General features: G+C 38.4%; 1 protein-coding gene across 1 annotated transcript in view; it reads left to right on the forward strand.

Moving 5' to 3' along the window:
* The window catches only part of DMD (dystrophin), a 2224438-nt gene extending 2208135 nt beyond the window's left edge, over positions 1-16303 (forward strand). The window contains 3 exon segments of the mRNA XM_033201414.1: positions 1250-1342; positions 9067-9098; positions 13745-16303. Coding sequence (XP_033057305.1) covers positions 1250-1342; positions 9067-9098; positions 13745-13756 — 137 coding nt within the window. The 3' untranslated portion in view covers positions 13757-16303.
* The last annotated feature ends 7668 nt before the right edge of the window (positions 16304-23971 follow it).

The raw sequence follows: 23971 nt of genomic DNA on the forward strand, positions 1-23971 counted from the left end.
AAGGATTATAACTCTCTGGTATATGCCATATCTACAGTTTTTAGAATATTCATATTTCATGACCTATATAGGACACATACTATTTTTATTTCTATTACATTGGAGTTTAAAGGTACTTGAGTTTCATTTGTATTTTGGTTAAATGTCAAAAGAAAGAGTGAAGAAAAGACCTCAGTGTCTCAACTCCCTTCTTACCTTCATGAAGTGATTGCAAAGTGTTCAGTTCTTATTCTTTTGTGTTGAGGAGACTGCACTGCAAGTGTGCAGTAATACTTATTTTATTACATAGAACAAAGTTTCACATTTGTTAATGGGGCACAAAAGAGAGTTTGTCAGTTTTACCTTTTTCCATTGACTTTTTTTTTTAATTTTTAGATTTATTTTTATTTTTTGTTTGTTTGTTTGTTTTAAATAGAGACAGAGTCTCACTGTGTTGCCCAGGCTGCTCTCAAATTCCTGGCATCAAACAGTTCTCCCACCTCGGCTTCCCAAGGAGCTGGGATTACAGGCATGAGCGACCACATCCAGCCTGTTTTTTACTGAAGTATAATATTTGTACATATTTATGGAGTACATGTGATATTTTGTTGCATACACAGAATGTGTAATGATCAAGTCAGGGTATTTAGAGTGTTCATTATCTCATGTATTTATCATTTCTATGTGCGAGGCACATTTCAAGTAATTCTTCTAGTCAGCTTTTAAAAAGATACGCAGTAGGCCGGGCGTGGTGGCTCACGCTTGTAATCCAAGCACTTTGGGAGTCCGAGGTGGGCAGATCATGAGGTCAGGAGTTCGAGACCAGCCTGGCCAATATGGTGAAACCCTGTCTCTACTAAAAATACAAAAATTAGCTGGACGTGGTGGCACATGCCTGTAGTCCCAGCTACTCGGGAGGCTGAGGCAGAGGAATCGTTTGAACCTGGGAGGCAGAGGTTGCAGTGAGCCAAGATCGTGCCACTGCACTTCAGCCTGGGCAACAGAGCGAGACTCCATCTCAAAAAAAAAAAAAAAAAAGATACACAGTTTTTTTTTTTTTCTCCAAGGGTAATGATATAGATAAACTACTGTATGGAATTCGTCCCTTTAAAGAATTATTTCCTAATTACTAAGCTTGAGGAGTTTTTTTTGTTATTTATGAGCAAGTGAATGAATTTATAATGTGTTAAAAATGTAATTATGACCCTTTTCTTTAATATCTGTTTTGTATAAATGTAATTTTCCATTATTTGTTTTTGCTTTTATTAAGGTGAGGAAGATGTTCTCAGTCCTCCCCAGGACACAAGCACAGGGTTGGAGGAGGTGATGGAGCAACTCAACAACTCCTTCCCTAGTTCAAGAGGTAAGCTCCAATACCTAGAGGGGACTCAGATTTGCTGGGATCAGGCCACTCGCTTCCCTACCCAACTGGTGTGTGTATTTCCATCTGGAAGCCAACACGCGGTATCAGAATGGCAATTTGGGTCCATGGTGAAAAGATTTGATTTGTAAGTGTGAATTTCTGGTGTAGAGTATTCTGAATTCAAATACCTGTGAAGTCAACATGTTTCCAGAAATAAGAATACCACCTTCTATTTGTCAAGTATTTTACTTGCTTCACACATGTCTGAAGAGTTAATTATGAGGTGCACTTTACTGAAGAGCAATTATTATGTGACTTTTACAGATGAGGAAATTAATGCCCTGATAGTGCCTTTACCAGGGACTTATGGATACTACGTGCTACAGCAAGGCCTAGAACATGCCTACTGCTCAGTGGTGGTAGAGATTCTGACTTGCAATCTGATGCCCTTTATATTTAAAATTGTATCTTACTCCATCATTTAAATATAGGGACAATTAAATCTTCATAGAGTAGTTGGTTATTATTTTTTACTTCAAGAGGGAATACAGGCTTAGCAAAGAAAGACATTAATATTTTTCTTTTTCTTCATCACTTTGGCCTTGCGTATTTTGTTCCCATACAAAAACAGCATTTTACTACACAGAATTTTCCCACTGGCTTGCATGAGCTTCAGATGTCTTGCTTCATCCAAGATGATATTTTGCTACTACTGTTCGTTTCTGGGGGCATTTGGTTTATTGCCCTCACATAAAACAAAGTCACTGTCTCGCCTTCCTTCAACGAATAAAAAGGATGGTGGCAGTCGCCTGTGATCAAATAGAAGGAAAGCCTAGAGAAACAAAAGGGAGAAAACACAAGGCTTTGTGGCCAGTGATTGGCATCTCTAATGGGCAGCCTGGGAGGGACAGGCAGCAGGAAATCTGGGCTGTTTGTTCCTCTCCATAAGGGCAATGAGGAGGGTGTATTGAGTAGTGTGTTTTTCCTATCTTTTTGTTCAGTGTCAGTTAACAATGGCCATTTCCTAGCTATTTGATGTGCAAGTAAACGTTGTGCAGTGCACATTAAAAGCAATAATGTTCTGGTAAAGCGTTGCTAAGGAACCGTCAGGGGAAGCTAATTTTAAATGTCTGCACCAGCCATCTTTTCACTGCTGAGCGCCACTGATGTGTTGATTTTAACAGATAAAAATCTTATCTGTCTTCCACCCACCTCCACATCCCCCACCACCACCCGCATCCCCATCCTGACTATCTTAGGTATCTCCTCCTTCTAAATGTCATAATTCATAATGAGAAGATCATACACAGGCTTGACAGAATCAAGTGCTTTAACCTTTCTCCTCATTACTGTGTCCTGCCCGCTTTTACTAGCACCTACTACGTACCAGTGGAGGTAGTAGGGATAAAAAGAAGAAATGACAAGTTCCTTGCCTTCAAGGTACTTACAGTCAATTGCGGATACAGAATTCCAAAGAAATTCAAATCACAATACAATCATTGATTACTGTATGATCCTGGCCCCTTGAACTGGTAGCTTGTTTACCTGCTCTGGAAAGTTGGTGGCTGCCCTGTTGGCACCCTGGGCATTTCTTCCACATCTAAACAAGAGGTCAGCAGAGACGAAGTTACAGCAAGGCTCATGACTCTGCTCTTCATAGGCAGCCTGACTTCCTAGACTCCTTTTTGTACCTGAGTCTCTGGTCCACCCTAATTAGCTGTAAGGTGAAATCCTTTGCACCATTTCCCTGCGTCCCACTTTTAGAGTCCTTAAGCTAGATACCACATGGGTGTAGAAGAACTTCCTGGAAGACTAGAAGTATACTTCCTCTGATAAGGTATTTAGCAGTCAGTATCTCTGATGTGATTTACTTGCTTGTATGGAACTTGGGAAACTCAATTCAGGCCACCTGGATAGTGTTTACTAAATTAGTGCTTACGGAAGAATTTCAGGCCGTAAGTGCTGATTTAAGTTCTCAAATGTGCGATAAGGAGGCCTTGTCCAATACCAATTCCATTAACTTAGGTTTCTGCTTACTCAGTGGTACCTTGTGGCCTGAGAGAATTAATTCACATTCTTAAAAAACAAAACAATTAAATAAACAAAAACACACCGAGAGAGTAGCTAAGGTGTTGGAAAATCTGGCCGATCATTCTGTAATACTGTGATCTTGGCATTTCCTCATGTTTTGCTACTTTGAGCTAACTTAGCCTTTCTTACAGGCCTTTTTCTCCCCAAATTCAAGTGGACAAGTTTCATTATTGTAAAAATTAGGCTAATTAGTGATGCACTCAAAAAAAGTGGTTTTTGGATGCTTTATTTCCAACTGAAAGCTTTTTTTTTTTAATTTTGAAAAATAGCAGATGTGTGTGTATGTGTATACACACACACATATATAGTCAAGTTTGGCGGGAACATCTTACCAGTTGGTAGATGTGTTCGGCTGATATTAAGCAGAAATTCTTGAGAATCTTAACATCTTGGGATTACCAAGTCTCTCAAATGGAAGAGCCTTGGAAAGGTCATTTTAACGTTTTTGACATCCAGGACAGCGACTTTTGACTCTGTTTTGATGGTTATCCATATCAGAGAAACATTTACATCACAAACTGGGGTAAAGATACAATTATACATGTGTTTATGTACACACAGTATATATACACCCACCATATATACACATACACACGTTTACAGTCACATATGCATACAAAGATCAGAAACAAAAGTTTCATCAAGTGATGCTTCCATACTACTACAATGCATGCTGTTTTCAGTTTTATTTATTTAAAAACAAAATGTTGGTTGCAACCCACTAAATGGATTTTCTGAACCAGTGGTTTAAAAATACTGATCTATCCAATCTCAGTTTTTCTTCCTAGGTGAATTATCTTTCAAAAAATTTAAATTTTAAGATTTTTTGCCATGGAAGTTTCTGCCAAGACATTGCTAATGTCTCAGAGACCTTTATAGTTTTATTCTAACACTACCATCCATGTTCTCATTGTTGTGTTACAAAAAACAAAGTTCATGGTTGCTACAGCTGTTTTGGACAGCTGTTTGAGTAACTCAAAACAGATGTGAGAGCCAGAGGTCTGACATTTAGTGGAAATGTGCTATTAAATACCACCTCATGGTTTACTTAACCCTGCTAGATAATTGCCCACAGAGGAAAAGCCGTTTTTTAAAAAACTTAAGCTTTTCATAAATATAAAGTATATAGATAGGTAAGCTATTGTGTACCTCAAATTTACAACTTTTCTGTTGCCCCTTGTGACAGAGTTGGACATGAAGGTGTCAGCTAACCTTTATCTTTTATTTTCACAAAGAGTACCCGGAAGCCAGGAAAAGTCAAGTGCCTTGTTTATGGACATTCAGCAAGTTAAGTTAGGCTTCTAATTGTATCTTAATGGCTTTGCTAAACTCTTATCAAGATTAATAAAGGAGTTGCATGCTTCTCCGTTTAGTGATCAAACGATGGCCAACACTAACTATCCTGCATAATAGGCAATACAAGCAGCAGTATATTCAAGATATGAATGTGTGAACATGTAGCTTTGTGATATCTTTCTGGTTGGTCTCTAGATGATATACTTAGTTGTTCACAAACACTTGAGTGATTTGAGTGGCTCAGTGTAACACTGAATATTAGCCAATTTCTATCTAATCTATCTATCTCTAATCTCTTCCTTTGTAAGTATATGTGTAGAAGTTGAATTCTAGTGTAATAAGTCATTATCTACTATAAGGTACTTTCTAAAGCTCTGCCATTCTATAGGAAAACTACATGGGTAGTAAACAAATGTAATTTAAAAAATAACCCCATTAAGTGATTTGTCATAAGTCCCTGATCATTTAGCAGACTAACAAAGATATTTTTATTTGTATGTGCACTGATGAAAGACATGCTCTCCTAGTCAGCAGTATGGTATTAGGCTCTCTAAAATGTGGTACCACTTCATATAGATGAATGAATAATAGGAGCCAAGATAATAATCCAGAAAGCAGTTAGCAGTGCTACTATTTCTGCTGTACAATCTCTTGCCTACTGACCTGTGCCACATTATTTTTATCCCTACCAGCCCATGCCATCCTCTTTTTTTCATACCATCCCCTCCAGCCCACATACATTCTATCAAATACCCCTAAATTACCAACCCAACAGCTTTGTAAAACCTGCCATCTTTTAAAATTAAAATCTTATTTCTGTGGTTCTTTTATGGAAGAGCAACATAAAGAACAAAGGCAGATAGAAATATCGTGTACCCTTTTTCAGCACCATTCTGTTTCCTATATGTTTCCACAAAGGATTAGAGCAGTTATCCCTTTAATCCAGGACTAGCAAACTACATACAGCCCATATGCCAAATCTGGCCCACTGTTTTTATAAATAAAGTTTGGAACATAGTCACACCCATTCATTTACATGTTGCCTGTAGTTGCTTTCTCACTACCAGGACAGAGTAGTTGCAGCAATGTTGAATAGTTGGTACAGAGACTGTGGGCTTGGAAAGTCTAAAATATTTACTCTCTGGCCCTTTATGGGGAAAATTTGCCAGTCCCTGCTTTACACTATTATTTTGTGGTCCATTCTGACTCATTACATGTATAGAGTCACAGGCTTCTGTGCTAATCAGCTTTCAGCTGAACAAGATTATTGAGCTGAAATGGAATTGACTTATACATGTATATTCATATTCACCAAAGAGCCTGCAAGTGTGGCCATTTGAATTTTTTTGACTTGTTAAATAACAGAAATCCTAAAAAGGGACTCATTCTTCCTTAAGTATTTTAAACAGCCAGTGAATTAATATAAAAGAGGCTAAAAGCATGCAGAAACAGTACTGTCCTGCAATTCAACTCTAAAATAATGAATTACAATCAATAATGTCAATTTTATACTGCCCAAGGAAATTAGACTTCTCTGGACCTGACCAAGCCCTTTATTAGACTTAGAACTGCCCAGCACACTTCCCTTTTGTCTTGATTCATTTCCTGACAACGTATCACATTGCCAGATGGACACTGTAACTGAAGGTCTACGGAAACTCATTTCCAAAAAAAAATATGTTTATAAAATAACACTTTTATCTAAAACTTTATCAGTCCAGAACTTTTAAAAATGTTGTAACCAAGTAGTCTCTGTTTTGTCAGTGTAGAACTAGTCCTTATACGGTAGAAAATACCACTTGTTTTTAACTTTTTCTAAAGTGAAAAAAAAGGATCTTCCTTTTGTGATGTGTTAATGAGTACATGACGACCCAAGTGATGAGGGAGGATTTTCAGTGATGAGGGAGGATTTTAGAAGAGATTAGAGTTAGCTTGGCTCTGGGAGGTCCATTTGCATACAATATGGTTCTGAAGAAGGACCTGGAACATAACACAAGTCATTTGCTGCTACATATTAAGCAATAATCAATTGATACTGAGTTCTGAATATGGCTTAGTGTAGAATTACTAAAGATATGTGACATTAAGCATTCTAAGAATCATCATTACATTCTGAAATACATAACCATAATTACATTCTAAATCACATGGCTTTCTACACAACTCTGTCCTTCCTAAAGATCTCAAGTTTTAAAAGTAGACCAAAGTTACGTGCCAAAACAAGTACCCGCCTTTGGCATCCAAACTAAAGTGTGCCATTGAAGGGCAAGTAACTTATCACACAGAAGGACTCTTGGTCATGATCCAACTACTACTTTACCAATTCACTTCAGCCAGTATTTATCAACTACCATTAGTGTCTATGTACAGTACAGGGTATTGGGGATAGAGAGGTGGATGAGCAACATGTGGACTCCGTCCTCAAGAGGCTTATAGTCTTACAGGGGAAGAGAATTGATTCTGCACCAGACAGTATTATGAAACATAAAGATAGTTTTTTTTAAAAAAAACTTGCTAAGGAATCACAAAGAAGGGGTGAGTAATTCATACTGAGATTTCAGTCATCAAGGACAGAATGATGTTCTCCTCCCAAATTATGGGAACATCATTTGGTATGGGTCTCCACTAGTGACACCCACAGCTGAGGAGCTAGTACCCATTTTTCTCCCTCTTTCTCTGGCTTGAAGAGCATCATAAATACCTGGCCCTTATGTGGTCAAGCTAAAATCTGATACTCCTAAGAAATTGCTGAGTCATGTAGGAAATTCAGAAGGGAGAGAAGGAGAAAGGGAGGGTTAAGAAAGAGAGGGAGAGAGGGAAGAAAAACTTAGAAACTATCTTTAAATGTATACTAGAAGTTTTGAACCCTAACCTTGAGTTTTGAAAGGTTTCTTTGGTATCGTAGCTCCACACTTCTTCATTCCAGACTAGTAGTTCTCAAATTGTTTCAGGGAGTTTTTTTTTTTTTTTTTTTTTTTTGAGACGGAGTCTTGCTCTGTTGCCCAGGCTGGAGTGCAGTGGCGCGATCTCGGCTCACTGCAAGCTCCGCCTCCCGGGTTTACGCCATTCTCCTGCCTCAGCCTCCCGAGTAGCTGGGACTACAGGCACCTGCCACCTCGCCCGGTTAGTTTTTCTTTTTTTGTATTTTTTAGTAGAGACGGGTTTCACTGTGTTAGCCAGGATGGTCTACGATCTCCTGACCTCGTGATCCGCCCGTTTCAGCCTCCCAAAGTGCTGGGATTACAGGCTTGAGCCACCGCGCCCGGCCTGTTTCAGGGAGTTTTTAATCTTCTTGGAGCCACTGAGAATGATGAGTGGAGGGGAAAGGGAGATGCTGTACAGGATCTCTCACAGCTCTGCTTGAAACTGCTCCAAATATTAGAATTCCATATAAGATTGTTTTAGGAGATGTCTCATTGCTATAGTTAAAACAGTTTGAAAACCAAGGTTTTCAGTTTGAAGACCTTGGAGATAAAGGAAATTGAATGTCCAAGACATGCTATTGACATGTATGGTCAGAGGTCCCTACTTTTCTGTCCAATTATGACTTATCATAGAACACTTTCTCATCAGAATCTACTTTTGAAATACAAATAAATGCATACAGATGTAGGAATCTATGAATCAAGGCCAGTGGGTCTTTAGCCATTACCTCTTAAGGCTCCTGATATTTGTTGAATTGAGGAGGAAGCTGAAAGCTCATTCCTGGATCTGGCTCTGTGGCTTGCCCATTAATGGGACTTACTTACCTCTTCCCCTCATCTGTTCTTTCCTATTTTCTCAAATGCCTCCAATTTCATCATGGACATGCTCAGCTTCTATCAGACAGAACAAATTCTCCCAAGAGGATGGAGTCCAGCCTCTATGTCGGGTTCTACCTTGCATTTGATGTGCAGACTTTGGGCACACAAAGTCAACTACTGTTTATGTTTCAATGTGCTGATTGTCAAGTCAAGAGTGAAGAGATTCTGAGATTTTTTTTTAACATTAAGTTTGAGTTGTCCTTGAAAACAATGCCCAATTGTCAGATTTCTATCCTGTGCCAGTTTTCATCCAGTTTAATGCGTGAACTCTATGGATTTTATAAATGACGTCTTCTGGATCATGTTATCTGTTCACACTGATCTTAAGTGTATGTAAAGGTTATTTGACTAGATGTGTCTTTTGGGTTTTTTGTTTCTGTTTTTTTTTTTGTTTGTTTGTTTTTCCCAGCAGAGAATAAATGGTCATCTCAACATTTGTTTGGTAAAAGAAGCAAATTGATATGAAATTGTATATTTATGCATGTTTTTTTCCCTTTCTGATATCTCTGCCTCTTCCTCTCTCTATTATTAAAGGAAGAAATACCCCTGGAAAGCCAATGAGAGAGGTTAGTGAGATTCAGGCTCACGGCCATGGCTTCTGTCTGTCTCATCCTGCTTTTTATGTTTGGCGTTTGTGTAAGAATTGTGTGTGTGCACGCGCATGTGTGTATTACACATTGTGTCATCATGTAAGGATGGTAGTCACCTCTCCACTTGCAGCTCATGAGGAACATTCCTCAAATGTTCATTGCCGTTGTCATCACCATGACGACAAGACTGGGGTTGGGGGAGCAAGAATCTCTTTAAAATGGCAATCCTTTGTAGTCCCTAGGTTGGAATCCTGCAGTTCATCATCTGTTGCCATTTGCAACACAAACAAAATCTTCAAAATAAATTTAGCCTTGAACATAACCGATGAGTCATAAAGCTTTCTTCCACTTCCAGGACCTTAGCATTTTCTGCCAGCGCCCTTAGTTTTTATTCTTCTGGGATGACTTCATTTTGCTTTTGTTTCCTTTTTTCTTGGTTCCTACGCTCTTTCTTTCCCATTTTAGCGAACATTTGTTGAGCACTTACTGTGTGCCAAGCATTGTTCTCAGCACTTGCCATCTTTTTCATCATGTCATCTTCATGACAAACCTGTGAGGTAGGTACTCTTATTAACCCCATTTTACAGATAAGGAGACTGAGTCAATGAGAGAGTAAGCAGTGTGTCCCAGGTGACAGAGCCAGGATTTGGATCCAGGCAGTCTGCCTCCAGACCCACACTCTTAACTCTCTTGTGAAAGGCTTACATCATCTCAACGTACCCTTCAGAAGATGATCTTTTTTATTTGGTATCTGAAGCCATACAGAACAATAACCAGTTCGATTAAAAAATTAAATATTGGAGTCTTGAGAGTTTTTTTAAATGCCTATTTATGGTTGAAAGGGATAGGGTGCAGTCTTATCACTGAATGTGGTTTGAGGTTTTACAGTGAAAGATGCTTCTTACTCCTATTCCACCAGGAATATTGTCTGAATATCAAATTACCTAATTAAGTGACTGCTGGGTGACAAAAAATGTTAACTGACAGCCCAAGTAAAAACAAGGTTGTCTTTACTAAGAATTTAATCTGCAGGTAGGAGAGAAGGAAAGCTCTCCCATGGGATGGCAGTGTTCTGGGAGACAGGCTGGATGGGTGGAGAGTCCTTCTTATATGAGAAGATTCTGGACTCCTTAGCAATAGGATGGACTAGAGTGACCACTGATTCATTTAAACACAGGAGTCATAATGAAAACTCTGCCAACATCGTGCCATACAAGTCTAATCAATTTAATGATCCTTCAGTGTGTCTGTGCCAGTGCCTACTTCCAAGGCTTTGGGCAGTGGGGCCAGGGAGGGAATGGTAGGCTGGGAGGAGAAGTTGAGGAAACCTGACTTGGTGAAGCATTGAATGCTCCTGATGGTTTGCCTGGTTCATGTACTTCGTATGTGAGACTTCTTGGGTTCATTCTTATGGTAAGTGCCCCTTAAAATTTATTCATTTTAACTTTTTGTAGAAAAATGCACCATAATTTGGATCACTTTAAACATGTTTCATTCACAAATGAATTTTAGAAAAGGCTAGCACGTGTAATTGAAGTGATATAGGCATTTGCAGACTTGACTACCTGAGGTGTATGGTGTTCAGACAAGTTTCCAGAAGCCAAAGAATCAAAACAATAATGACCTTTTTTAATGCTATGAAAATATCCCAAATGTACAGTAGACCAGATTTTTTTCAGAGATTAAATTATAGAGAAGAAAAGATAAGCAAATTTCACTGTAGTATTCTGGCTTTGCATTGGCCAATTGAATGCTAACAGTTTATTTGGGAATTGTATTTTTAAAAATTAGAGCACCAGATTGCTATTGAGGTCTTGGATCTTTGCCAGAAAGTCTCAATTCCAATCACTGTGGAAAACAATTCCCTCAGGCACTGGTGGCGTGTGAGACTAAATGTGTTGCAGTTAGTGCCAACTTGGAAAAAACAAACAACTGCTAATGTTCAAGGCATAGTGCCTTTGTGTTCAATAATCCTTGCTTAAGAATGGATTAAATTAATTCTATAGATATAGTTTTCTGTCACCTTGTGCATGAAGGTGATTGCAAAGGCCTGAATCCTGGCTGCTTTTCAGTACCTCTCATACTTCATAGTATGAGATTGTAATTTTGACTTTAGAAAAATCTGTCAGGTAAAATTAATGACCTCCCGAATGCTCTGCCTTACACACATGGATAATAGAACTAGGATACAAATCTACTTTCTATATTCATGTCACAGTGCAGTCTTTCTTACCCCTCCAGTGGATTAAAGTATGATTCTTTGGGGCAGTAGTTTGTAAAAGAGATTGACTTCTTTTTTCCGGATCTAATGAAAAACTCCATGGAAAAAAATTAGAATTATTATTCTGGTAAAGCAGGTATTTAGTGAAGTAACCAAAGGCGTAATATAGATGATGAGGTGACTCTAAAAGTTATTTTTAAAGCACAAAGATGGCCACAAGGTCATTGTGAAAATGCAGCAGTTTAAACCAGTTAAAGGCCACCCAACTTTCTGTGGGAGTGTGCATGGCTCATTAAGAATAATGAACCTTGTTTTCCCTGGCAGATTTTTAAATAGCAGATACCCCTAGAACTTATGCTTCTTGAGAGACTCAAGAATTTTCCTTTCAGGTAGTAACTGAACACCATTTCAAGGAAGAGAAGCACCGCTCGCTTGACTATATAATCTATAAATGCATTTACTTGTTTTATTATATTTTGAACTGCCATCTACATCCCCTACCACACAGCCTAAAAAGACACTTTTTGATTATCGATAAGCTGACAGGAAAAAAATGAGTTTTCCCCCCTTTTTCGTTGATGTTCTGTAATATGTTTTCTAGCTACTGTGGGTCATGAGAAATACTTCGAATTACATTCAGGCATCAGGTTGTAAAGGTCTTGGGCTTTGTTTTGACTGATTTTGTTAATAACTGTAAAGATTGCTAGTAATTAAAAATTCGCAGTTAGTCCATCTATTTTCAGTTTATGCATGAATAATTATGCAGATTTCCCAGGGTTGCTGGACAGTCAAAAATAGATACAGGGGAAGCCCTCCAGCTTGGTAGCAGCAGTTACATATTTGTACTCTGAGCTCTAAGGAGCAGCAAAGGCCCCACTGTGTCATCTTCCTGTGGTTTTTATGGCACAGAAAGCCAAAAATGATTTCAGTTCTTCACTGAGGGCTGCCAAACTATTGGTCCACTTTATGAATAGTGCATATGCTTTCTTAAAAATGTTTATACTTGCAGTCTCAACCAAAATCCAAAGCGATTTTCTAAAATATAATTCTCCATGAAATTCTTTGCACTAATAAAGCACAAAAAGATATACAAACTTGGTCACCTTAATAGAAATGCCTGAATAATATTAAACAAGTCTTCAATTGATCTGGTGCCATCACTGTGTAAGTGCCTGCCCATGTAATCCTCTTCAGATCCTCCCATATTTTGTAGAGAAGATAAGATAGATATATCTCTTGAAATAAATATTAAAACAATACTCTCCCTAGTCTATCTTTAATTTTTATTGGGATTTTAACAATTATTATGGGAATCTGTAAAGTTGATACATGGCAAGGTAGTAATAGCCTAGTAAAGCATTTCAGTTCCAAAGACAATACTTGAATAGTGGAAGGATTTACCAATGTGCAATAATTAAAATTAATTAGCCATATAAAACTATGGGACATAGATGAAAAGGCAAGCCATAAAGTATGTCTCAGATTATCTTACTGTAAATCTGAATTTTGCTACAAAGTACCCAGGGACATTATGCGGTTCCTTTTTTCCATGCTGGGAGATTCTCCATGCTGGGAGATTCGTGCTAGGTCATGCTGCATTATTATTAAAAGGCTATCGTGATAGTTAGTTAACCCTCATTTAGGAGGAGATCTAAGATGGATTCACAGAATACCCAAATGCATACAATATATGTTGGTCACCTTATAATTAGGCTCTAATTTGGAATGGGAAGTAATTCTGAGGTGTCCTAATTCAAATGTTAATAGTGCACCAAAAGGTCAAGAGTTTATTTTTCAACCCAAGTAAAAGCAGAGAGAAAATAGCCACCTCCACCATAGCCTCAGAAGCAAGCCAACAGCCTGAAACAGCTTTGAAATGAAAATTTCACCTCTGAAATGAAAATTCGTGTGATGGGGGTGATATTGGAGGTAATGGTGTGGTAGTTGTGAGGCTGACAGAGGCAGTGATGGTGGTTTGTTAAAAAACATTAGTACAAGTAGAGAGAGAGTAAGTAATCACTCATAGTCAAGGTGGAAAAGATGTATCCCATCACGGAATATTCCTGTTCTGATAGAAATCTTGTGCTTATCTGTGGAATTCTTTTGATATATATTTACATTGGGAACATGAGTGTAGCTTGACATTTTTCCATTTAAACAAACACCAGTAGCCTGCTCCAACATTAAGCTGATACTAACAAACAACGTGTAATAGCTTCATTAACAAGGCTTTGCTTCTTCCTGGAAACTGGTGAAAATCAAACCTTGTTGTGTATACCCTCAATGCAGCTTCTGTGTTGTCTTCACCCAGAAATGGGGAATGATTTCCCAAATAGCAAAGAAACAGAGTGATGCTATCTGCACCTGTTGTAAAGTCTGTTTGTCTGTCTTTGTTTTCCAGGACACAATGTAGGAAGTCTTTTCCACATGGCAGATGATTTGGGCAGAGCGATGGAGTCCTTAGTATCAGTCATGACAGATGAAGAAGGAGCAGAATAAATGTTTTACAACTCCTGATTCCCGCATGGTTTTTATAATATTCATACAACAAAAAGAGGATTAGACAGTAAGAGTTTACAAGAAATAAATCTATATTTTTGTGAAGGGTAGTGGTACTATACTGTAGATTTCAGTAGTTTCTAAGTCTGTTATTGTTTTGTTAACAATGGCAGGTTTTACACGTCTATGCAATTGTACAAAAAAGTTATAAGAAAACTACATGTAAAATCTTGATAGCTAAATAACTTGCCATTTCTTTATATGGAACGCATTTTGGGTTGTTTAAAAATTTATAACAGTTATAAAGAAAGATTGTAAACTAAAGTGTGCTTTATAAAAAAAAGTTGTTTATAAAAACCCCTAAAAACACACACACACATACACACAACTTTGAGGCAGCGCATTGTTTTGCATCCTTTGGTGTGATATCCATATGAAATTCATGGCTTTTTCTTTGTTTGCATATTAAAGATAGATAGGACTTCCTCTAACACCACCAGATGACTACTTCACACTGCTCATTTGAGAATTGTCAACTGAGTGGGGCGGGCTGTGTGTTTTCATTTTATATATCTATATGTCTATAAGTATATAAATACTATAGTTATATAGATAGATATGAATTTCTATAGACTTTTTCCATTTTTTTAAATGTTCGTGTCACTTCCTAATAGAAAGAAAGAAATTACTTCTAGTCATCCAGGCTTACCTGCTTGGTCTAGAATGGATTTTTCCCTGGAGCCGGAAGCCAGAAGGAAACTACCACACTAAAACATTGTCTACAGCTCCAGATGTTCCTCATTTTAAACTTTCCACTGACAACTAGAGGAATGAATACACAGGACTTATGGTATCACAGTAATCGGTTGGTTGGTTGATTGATTGATATATTCATTCAGCTTCCTGCTGCTGGCAATGCCACGATTTAGATTTAATGATGCTTCAGTGGAAATCAGAAGGTATTCTGACCTTCTGAGCATCCAAAGGTATTTTTCACTCCCAAGCAGTAGCAGGATGATGACAGGGCTGGAGGGCTATGGATTCCAGCCCATCCCTGTGAAGGTATAGGCCACTCTTTAACTGAAGGACTAATACATAAAGTTCTCTGCAATTAATTACAACTAAATTATTATGCCCTCTTCTTACAGTCAAAAGGAAGTGGGTGGTTTTGTTTTTGTTGCTGTTTTTTTAGCTCTCTTTTTCCATGCCGGATGAGTTTTTAAATGCCACAAGACAATGTAAAATAAACTTTGGGAAAAGGTGTAAGACAGTAGCCCCATCACATTTGTGATACTGACAAGTATCAACCCAGAAGCCCATGAACTGTTTCCCTCCTTTGCATTTCTCTGCGAGTAATTCCACACAGGTTTGTAAGTAAGAAGGCAAATGGATTCAAATGTTACAAAAGTAAAGCTACTCCAAACCCTTCTTGGGAGATTAGACAGGGTAAATATATAAACAAACAAACAAACAAACAAACACTGCTCAAAAATTGGAGAAAAGCTCAAGAGGAAAAGCTAAGGACTGGTAGGAAAAAGCTTTACTCTTTCATGCCATTTTATTCCTCTTTGATTTTTAAATCATTCATTCAATAGACATCACCGTGTGACCTATAATTTTGCAAATCTGTTACCTCTGACATCAAGTGTAATTAGCTTTTGGAGAGTGGGTTTTGTCCATTATTTTGTTAATAATAATTAACATCAAACACAGCTTCTCATGCTATTTCTACCTCACTTTGGTTTTGGGGTGTTCCTGATGATCCTGCACACCTGAGTTCACAGCTTCACCGCTTGTCTATTGCGTGATTTTCTTTCTTTTATAATTTTCAAAAGAAAACCCAAAGCTCCAAGGTAACATATTACATGAAGATTTGGTTTTTGTCTTGCATTTTTTTTCCTTTATGTGATGCTGGACCTTTTCTTTCTTTACCCAAGGACTTTTAAAACAAACTAAGATTTAAAACAAGGGGTTACTTTACATCCTACTAAGAAGTTTAAGTTTCATTCTAAAATCAGAGGTAAATAGAGTGCATAATTTTGTTTTAATCTTTTTGTTTTTTCTTTTAGACATTAGTTCTGGAGTGAGTCTATCATAATATTTGAATAAAAATTGAGAGCTTTATTGCTGCATTTTAAGCATAATTTGGACATTATTTCGTGTTGTGTTCTTTATAACCACCAAGTATTAAACTGTAAATCATAATCAATGTAACTGAAACATAAACATCACATGGCATGTTTTGTCATTGTTTTCAGGTACTGAGTTCTTACTTGAGTGAGTATCATAATATATTGTGTTTTAACACCAACACTGTAACATTTACTAATTATTTTTTTAAACTTCAGTTCTACTGCATTTTCACAACATATCAGACTTCACCAAATATATGCCTTACTATTGTATTATAGTACTGCTTTACTGTGTATCTCAATAAAGCACGCAGTTATGTTACAAAAAAGTGTTGACTGGACTGCAGTACTTTGTTTTTATTTTAATTTAGTTATTTACTTTTTAAATAGGTAATACATGCATATGAGTAAAAAACTATAATCTAGAAAGACAGTGAAAAGACTCCCAACTACCCTTTCCCCCATATCATCCTCATTGCCCTGAGTAGACATTAATTTCTTATTTAGTCTTCCAAAGTGTCTTTATTACTATATAAGCAATTAAAAAAATATATGTTCCTTTTTTTTCCTCTTATTATTTCACAGGATATAGCATTCTCTGTACCCAGTTATGTGCCTTACTTGTTTAAATTTAAATATGGACTCAAGAAATCTTTCTTTCATTTAAATATATAAAATGCTTTCTCATTCTTTTTTATAGCTGTATAATATTTCATTATATGTTCACAGGCTATTTTATTTAAGCAATTCCCTTTGGTGGGATATGTAGTCTGTTTTCAGTCTTTTGCTATAACAAACATATTGCACATTTCTCATTACATCATTTCATTTGTGCACAAATATATCTATCTGTGGGATACTTCCTAGAAGTGAGATTGCTGGGTCAAAGGGAGTAAGCATTTGCAGACTGGGAGATACATTTTGAGCAGTGATAGTCAGTCATAGTGTTTGTTGTGTTTGTTTGTTTTTTAATAATGACAAGTATATTAAGTCAGTTTGCAATTCATACTTTGCTTCTCAAGAGAATTTCATATCACTTCTATTCTTGTTAATGTCACCAGACTTAAGAGGATGCATGAGTAGTAAGAGACACCTAAAACGATGTCTCAGAACTGGTTCCAGGGAAGACTCCCTTAGCATAGTCAACCACCACCACGGGGAGAACCTCTCCTTTGCCCCTGCCCTGCTCTGTTTCTTGCCCTAGCTGCAAAGGAGGCTGAGAAAGTGGGTAGCAATGTCAGCACTTCTTAGGGAGAGGCTGTCTTTACCTATTCCCAAGGTTCATGGTTGGGAGGGGTTCCCGCAACAGTGTTCAGATACTGGTGAGCCAAAGGAATAACATAAGTCCACTAGGTGCAGCCTATCCTAGTGATTTTGGAAATAACAGGAGATGATCCATCTCATTAGAAATGATGTTAGTAGATGTGGCATGTCTGCTGTGAATCACTTGCTAATTTTTTGAGAGTAGGGTGATGATGCTCACCCAAGTGACTACCACATCGAAACACTGCCCTTGACATCCACATATACCAAGAAAAATTTTGATCCTATTTAAATAAACAAATCATTTATCCTTCCCACCATTACCCCAACCTACCTTTGTTTGAAACACCCAGACCGGCTGTTTGGTGACACTTAAGGATGTCACCGAGGAATCTTCAACACTTCACCACGTCTAAGACCACCGTGTGTGGATGATTCTGAGGAAGGCATTTGGTTTTCCATTCCATACTTGGCACACACTAGAAGAGACAGAATTAATTCAGTTAAAAATTAAAATGGATCAAGCTGGCACAGATTATGCACCGGCAAGCAAAATGTGCATTTGGGAGAAAGCACCAAGACTAATGGATGTGTTCTGTAGAGCTGCAATGGGATTTCCCTTAATTTGTAATGCTCTAATGGTGGAATGAATACAAAGGCAGGCACTGGCACACTTGCAAAGACTTTGCCTTCAAATTAAGTGTAGGAAGGACAGGAATCAAATTATTTCCCATAGTAGCAAAGCCACTGGAGTAGGAAATATAAACATGCTCTTCAATGCCCCTTGCACGTCAGTGTACTGTGATCTCATGGACTTAACTGACAACACAAGAGTGGCAGCATGCCCAGCATTCCACAATAAACAATCTTGTGTGAATGTGTAAAGTTTAGGGATGTCTGAGAGTAGCTTTTGTGTACAGAAAAGGTTATCTACAGTAACTTGAGGTTTAAATGTTATATGTACATACATATGTATGTACATGTGTGTATTTTATATACATTCAGGATTTTAGCTCTTCCATACGTTTATTTTGAAATAATTCAAACAAGAAAAACTGAAACAAAAGAAAAATTGCAAGAACAGTACAAAGAAAGAACTCACATGTACCCTTTACCCAGGTTAATGAATTGTTTACATTTTGCTTCATTTACTTTACTGTTCTCTCAATGAATAGATGATAGTTTTTTCTGAGCCATTTTAAGAATAAAGTTGTAGACATCATGCCTCCTTACATTTAAATACATCGTGTACATTTCCTAATATCTACAACATTCTCTTGCATAACCATAGTACAATTATCAAAATAAAAAAATTATATATAGCTATCATCTACTCTACAGTCCATATTCTACCAAATATAGTCAATTGTGCCAATGATGTCTTTTATCATTATATATCTTGCCCTAGTCTGGCATCTAATTCATGATTTCATGACATTTAGTTGTCATATCTCTTTAATCACCTTTGATCCGGAACAGTGTCTCTGCCTTTCTCTGTCTTCAAAGACCTTGACATTTTTAACAGTACAAGACAGTTACTTTGTAGGATGTGCATCAATTTAGGTTTGTCTGATGTGTTCTCATGGTTTAGATTCAGGGTATGCATTTTTGTCAGGAATACTACACAAACAATGATGTGTCCTCAGCATGTGATAGCAGGAGGCACATTCCATTCTTGGTGCTGTTAACACTGATCATTTGGTAAAGGTGGTGTCTGCCAGCTTTCTCCACTTGGTATACATTTTAAAACCTAATTTTTCATACATCTTTAGGTTCAACTTAGAAATTTTATTTTTAGATATAGAAATGTAGACAATTTGTATGAAGTAAGAACAGTCACTTTTAGTGAGCAGACTTAGCCATGTTGAGTAGTCTGAATTTTTTGTTCTAAGCTGCATCTATACACTTAATGTGCTTTATTTTCAAGCCTATCTAATATCTCACAGGGAAGACCAACACCAACCAACAGCACCTCCACCATACCTAACTCACATATATCGAGACAAATTAAACATATAAATATAGTGAATCTCAATTCCTCTGAAACATTCCAATAGCATATACTGTGTGAGTTAAGTCCAACTTTTTAAATTCATTTTGAAATCACATGTGTAAAAGTACACATTTTACATTGGAACCTAAGACTTATCTCTCCAATTTGCTAATATGTCAAACTGCCACAAACATCTTAAGCACTTTAAACAAACACAGATTATGCCTAAATTCAACATAAAAGTATTAAAAGCAACGGTTAGGCTTACTCCACCATCTCTGTTTCATTTTAAAACTTCCTAGGCTTTCAAGACTTATCATTTGATAAGGTGTGTATTAAAATGTGACCCAGGAGTGCTAAAGTCTTTGAATCTCATAGTTTTGAGGGTGGCCACAGGAGGTCTGTAGGCTTCAGCCTCCTGCGGTTATTCGAGGATGCCCTTCAATCGATAATAAATTTATCTGTGTGCCACAATGTGAAAACATTTGGGAAACTCTGCACTAAGAGAATACTTTTGTCATCATAACAAGAGTTGAGGTTACTGGCTCAACAATTCCTATCCATACTAAAATTAAGCATCCTGGGCATGTTGACAATTTTTATCAGCCAAAAATTTGTGACTGGACTGAGTAACTCTTTTGATGCCACAGAAGGATAATCACTCAATCCCTTTTTAAAGTCAATAAGACAATTGGGGGACTCCAAGCCTGTACTTTCCAGATATGATTGATTTCACACACTGTTTTCCTGGGTTCGATTTCCCCCTTTATACCTGTGTGGGTAGCTGCAAGCCCCTATACCAGGACTCCCCTAAGTCCTAGTTTGCCTGCTTCATTCATGGCTACGTCTGTTGTCTTGACATCATTATTAATAGCACCCTTTCACTCTCAATGCCCTGGTTAGTAGGTACCTAACATCTTTCAGACACACTGTTTCTCAATAGAAGTGTTGTTGGTATTTGGGTTGGGACAATTCTTCATTATGCACAACTGTCCCTCACTTTGTAGTTCTCCCAGTCACTGTGATGACAAACCTGCCTCAATACATTTCCAAATGCCTCCTAGGGAAGCAGTAGAAAACTGCTGATTCTCTTTACTACCTGAATACAGGCTGTGTTCTTTTCATACTCTCCCCAACTGGCAAGCTCCAGCTCTTAGAGATATTTTAATGGCATTAGTTCTCGCATACCTTTCCTATTTTGTCCAGCCCTCCAGTCACTTCTCTAAAGTAATTAATGATACTACCCTAGCTGAAAACATTGGCCATCATATAAAAGCCAGCAAATAAAGAAGTATTTTTCAACAGTAGAGAAAGAAGCTATCCCCATTCATTTGCATTCATTTAAATGTAACATCTGGACTCTTGGTGTTTTGAGCTTGTAGATACACCCCAGCCACATCCCCTCTTGTCTTCAGAGACAGTGCATCCATACCCTTGCTTCTGGGAATATCAGCTGCTGATGGCTCACAGCTGTGTCCCTCTCAGGACACCGAACTGTCAGGACAGAGAACTGTCTTGCCCAAGGTAACACCACCTGTCACAGGGAAATCACCTGGGCCAATACTGGCTGATGTAGAAAAACAAAAACCCAGTCCCCTTGCCTCAATTTGGGACAATTCTGAAGGGCCATCCCAGCTCTGGAGCACCGCCTGGAATCCACCAAGGCCTTAGTTGTAATCACTTCATAGTTCAGCTTCTCCTCTGCCCTTCCTGCCTTCTCACTTTCTTCAGGTGTCTCTGTTATAAGCACCCCGCCCCCAGTAAACCTTCTGCAGAGAATACTGCATCTCAAAGGCTGCTTTGAGGGAATCCAGTCTAAAACATTGCTGTTTGTTTCACTGAGAAAGAGTTGTGAAACAAAAAGGAACCTAAGCCATTCTACCTCTCTCTCCATCCTGCTGCTTACTACAGCCAGACTGCCCCTTCCAACTGCTTGGAACTGCGAGCCTAGCCTTCTTCACTCACTGCTGCATTGTTTTTAAAATAAAACAAAAAAAAATGATATACAAATATTTTACATCTTTACATGTGAGATTTTGTTATATGCATAGAATGTGTAATGATCAAGTCAGGGTATTTGGTGTGTCCATAACCTTAAGGTAATCATTGATATGTGCTGGGAACATTTTGAGTTCTCACTTAGCTACTTTTAAATATACAATACATTGTTGCTAAAAGTTGGTCTGCTTAAAAAAAAAAAAATTTAGAGAGGAAGTCTCACTATGTTGCTCAGGCTGAACTCAAACTCCTGGATTCAGAGGATCCTCCCATCCTCCTGCCTCAGCCTCCTGAGTAGCTGAGCCACGCTCAGCTCACTGCTACATTCTTATTCTTCAAGGCTTCATGGCAACAGTCACGTTCCACACATCAGCATCCTTTCCTTCCTCCATCCTAAGTCGAAACAGCCTGCTTCTCCAAAGCTTACTCACTCATGGTTGCTACCACCAAAATGCTTATGTGTACTGTTCATGCATATGTGCTTACATTTTTTACAGTCTATTCCCTGACCTCTTAACATTGGTATTCCCTAAGGCTAAGTTCTTGGATCTCTTTTCATTTATGTTTACACTTGCCACCTTGGTAGTCTCATTCGGTCTCAGGGCTACAGATACCTTCTACATGATGATGACTCCACGATTTGTATCTCTAACCAGAACTTCACCCATGAACTCCCGACTTGGAGATCCAGCAGCTTCCTCAACAACTCCACTTAAAGGTCTAATAGTCTTCTCTAACTTGTCATATCTAAGAGCAAGTTCCTGATCAACCAATGCCACCGCCTCCCATCACTATCTAAAATGTTCTCTCCCCAAGCTATTCATGGCAAGCCTATCTTCCAGTTGCTCAGGTCAAAAACTTTAAATACTCTTGACTCCTTTTCTTTCGCACCCACAACCATCACATCAGCAAATTCAATTTGGCCCTCCCTTTAAAACAGATGAGAACCTGGCCACTTGTCCTCATCTCGACTTTCACTGCACTGGTCCGAGATATCATAATCACTGTGCTGCCAAATCATCACAATATGCTGGCCTCCCAACTTCTACCCTTTCTTCCTTCAGTCTATTCTCAACACAGCAGCCAGGGTGATCCTATGATGGCATAATAAGGTCTTGTCACTTGTTGGCTTAAAATCAACCAATGGCTTCGAATCCGAAAATAAAAGCCAAAGTTCTTCTAGAGTTTGAGGGGTTCCTATACAATCTGACCCATACCTCTCTGTCTTCCTCCTTGCTACCCTTCCTCTCCTTCACTCTGCTCCATCCATGTACCTGATGCTTTATTGTTTCTCTAACACACCAGCCAGTTCTGACCTCAAAGCCTTCATGTTTGCTGTTTTCTCCACTCAGCATGCTCTACCCTAGCTGCCTGTTTCATTGGCTTCCTCATTTCCTTGAAGTCTTTACTCAAAACACCTCGGTCAGATCTCTCCTAGCCAGTATTTAGAACTGCAGCTCCCAACACTACCTTTCCCTGTCCCAGCTCTATTATTCTACACCACATTTTTACCAGCTGGCATACGATGATTCTTTACTTGTATATTTTGTGTATCATCTGTCTCTCCTCTGACTAGAATGTAAAGTTTGGGAGGGTAGGGATTTGGGTCAGCTTGCTCACTACATTATAGTCCAGAGCACCTAGGACTCCTGGCACAAAGGATGTTTTCAGAGTGAATGGCTGAACTATGGAGACAATAAAGTATACAAGAAAAGTGACACTTGGGGATTTCATATTCTAACTTTTCTTTCCTAGGCATTAGTCATGTTCTTTTTATGGGTGGTGTTCAGAACTCCAGGATGAATAAGACAGCTCAGGGACATTACAGCAGAGAGTCAGAGATATGGCTGTTTAAGAAATAAGACCCTAAAAGAAATAAATAAGAGAATTGAAATTTCATATACAAGGGAAAAAAATAAAACTGTGAGGTGATTTAACATCTTACATTGAAGGTGATGACCAGTTGTTCTCCAGTTCTACTGAGGAGACAATCAAAGAAAAGGAGTTTAAAGCATAGCTTGAAGAATTTGGGATGCTATACAAGGAAGAATTCAATAACAACCACCCTGGTTAAATTCTGAATGCAGTAGATTCACCTTTCTCTGAAGCTTTTATAGAAGGACAGATCCCCCTTCAAGTCTGATCCTATACGATGGCAATGTGGGCAAGGTAAAAGCTAAAACAAGAATGTAAAATGGCTTGATTACCAACCTTTCCTTCCTCTGATCTTTTTTTTTCTTTGTGAGGGGGACGCAGGGTCTCACTCTGTCACCCAGGCTGGAGTGCAATGGCACGATCTCAGCTCACTGCAACTTCCACCTCTCAGGTTCAAGCAATTCTCCTGCCTCAGCCTCCTGAGTAGCTGGGATTACAGGCATCTGCCACTGCACCCAGCTAACTTTTTTTATTTTTAGTAGAGATGGGGGTTTCACCATGTTGGCCAGGCTGGTCTCGAACTCCTGACCTCAGGTGATCCACCCACCTCGGCCTCTCAAAGTCCTGGGATTACAGGTGTGAGCCACCACCCCGGCCTTCCTCTAATCCTTTAGCTTGTCTTTTGCTGTCTTGTTTAGCTGAATGGCTTGTCTAAGCCTGGCCTTTTTCACATATGATAGGACCTTCTGCTCCATGTTACACAACAGGTAGCACCAATGCCCCATTCTGGCATTTTGCTTAAACACAGGTCAAAAACTATGCCTTTAAAGTGATTATAGATTCTTCCTTAAGTCTTTTCTCAATATCC

The sequence above is a fragment of the Trachypithecus francoisi genome, unplaced genomic scaffold, assembly GCF_009764315.1.
Source record: "Trachypithecus francoisi isolate TF-2019V2 unplaced genomic scaffold, Tfra_2.0 Lachesis_group6, whole genome shotgun sequence".
Taxonomy (NCBI): Eukaryota; Metazoa; Chordata; class Mammalia; order Primates; family Cercopithecidae; genus Trachypithecus; species Trachypithecus francoisi.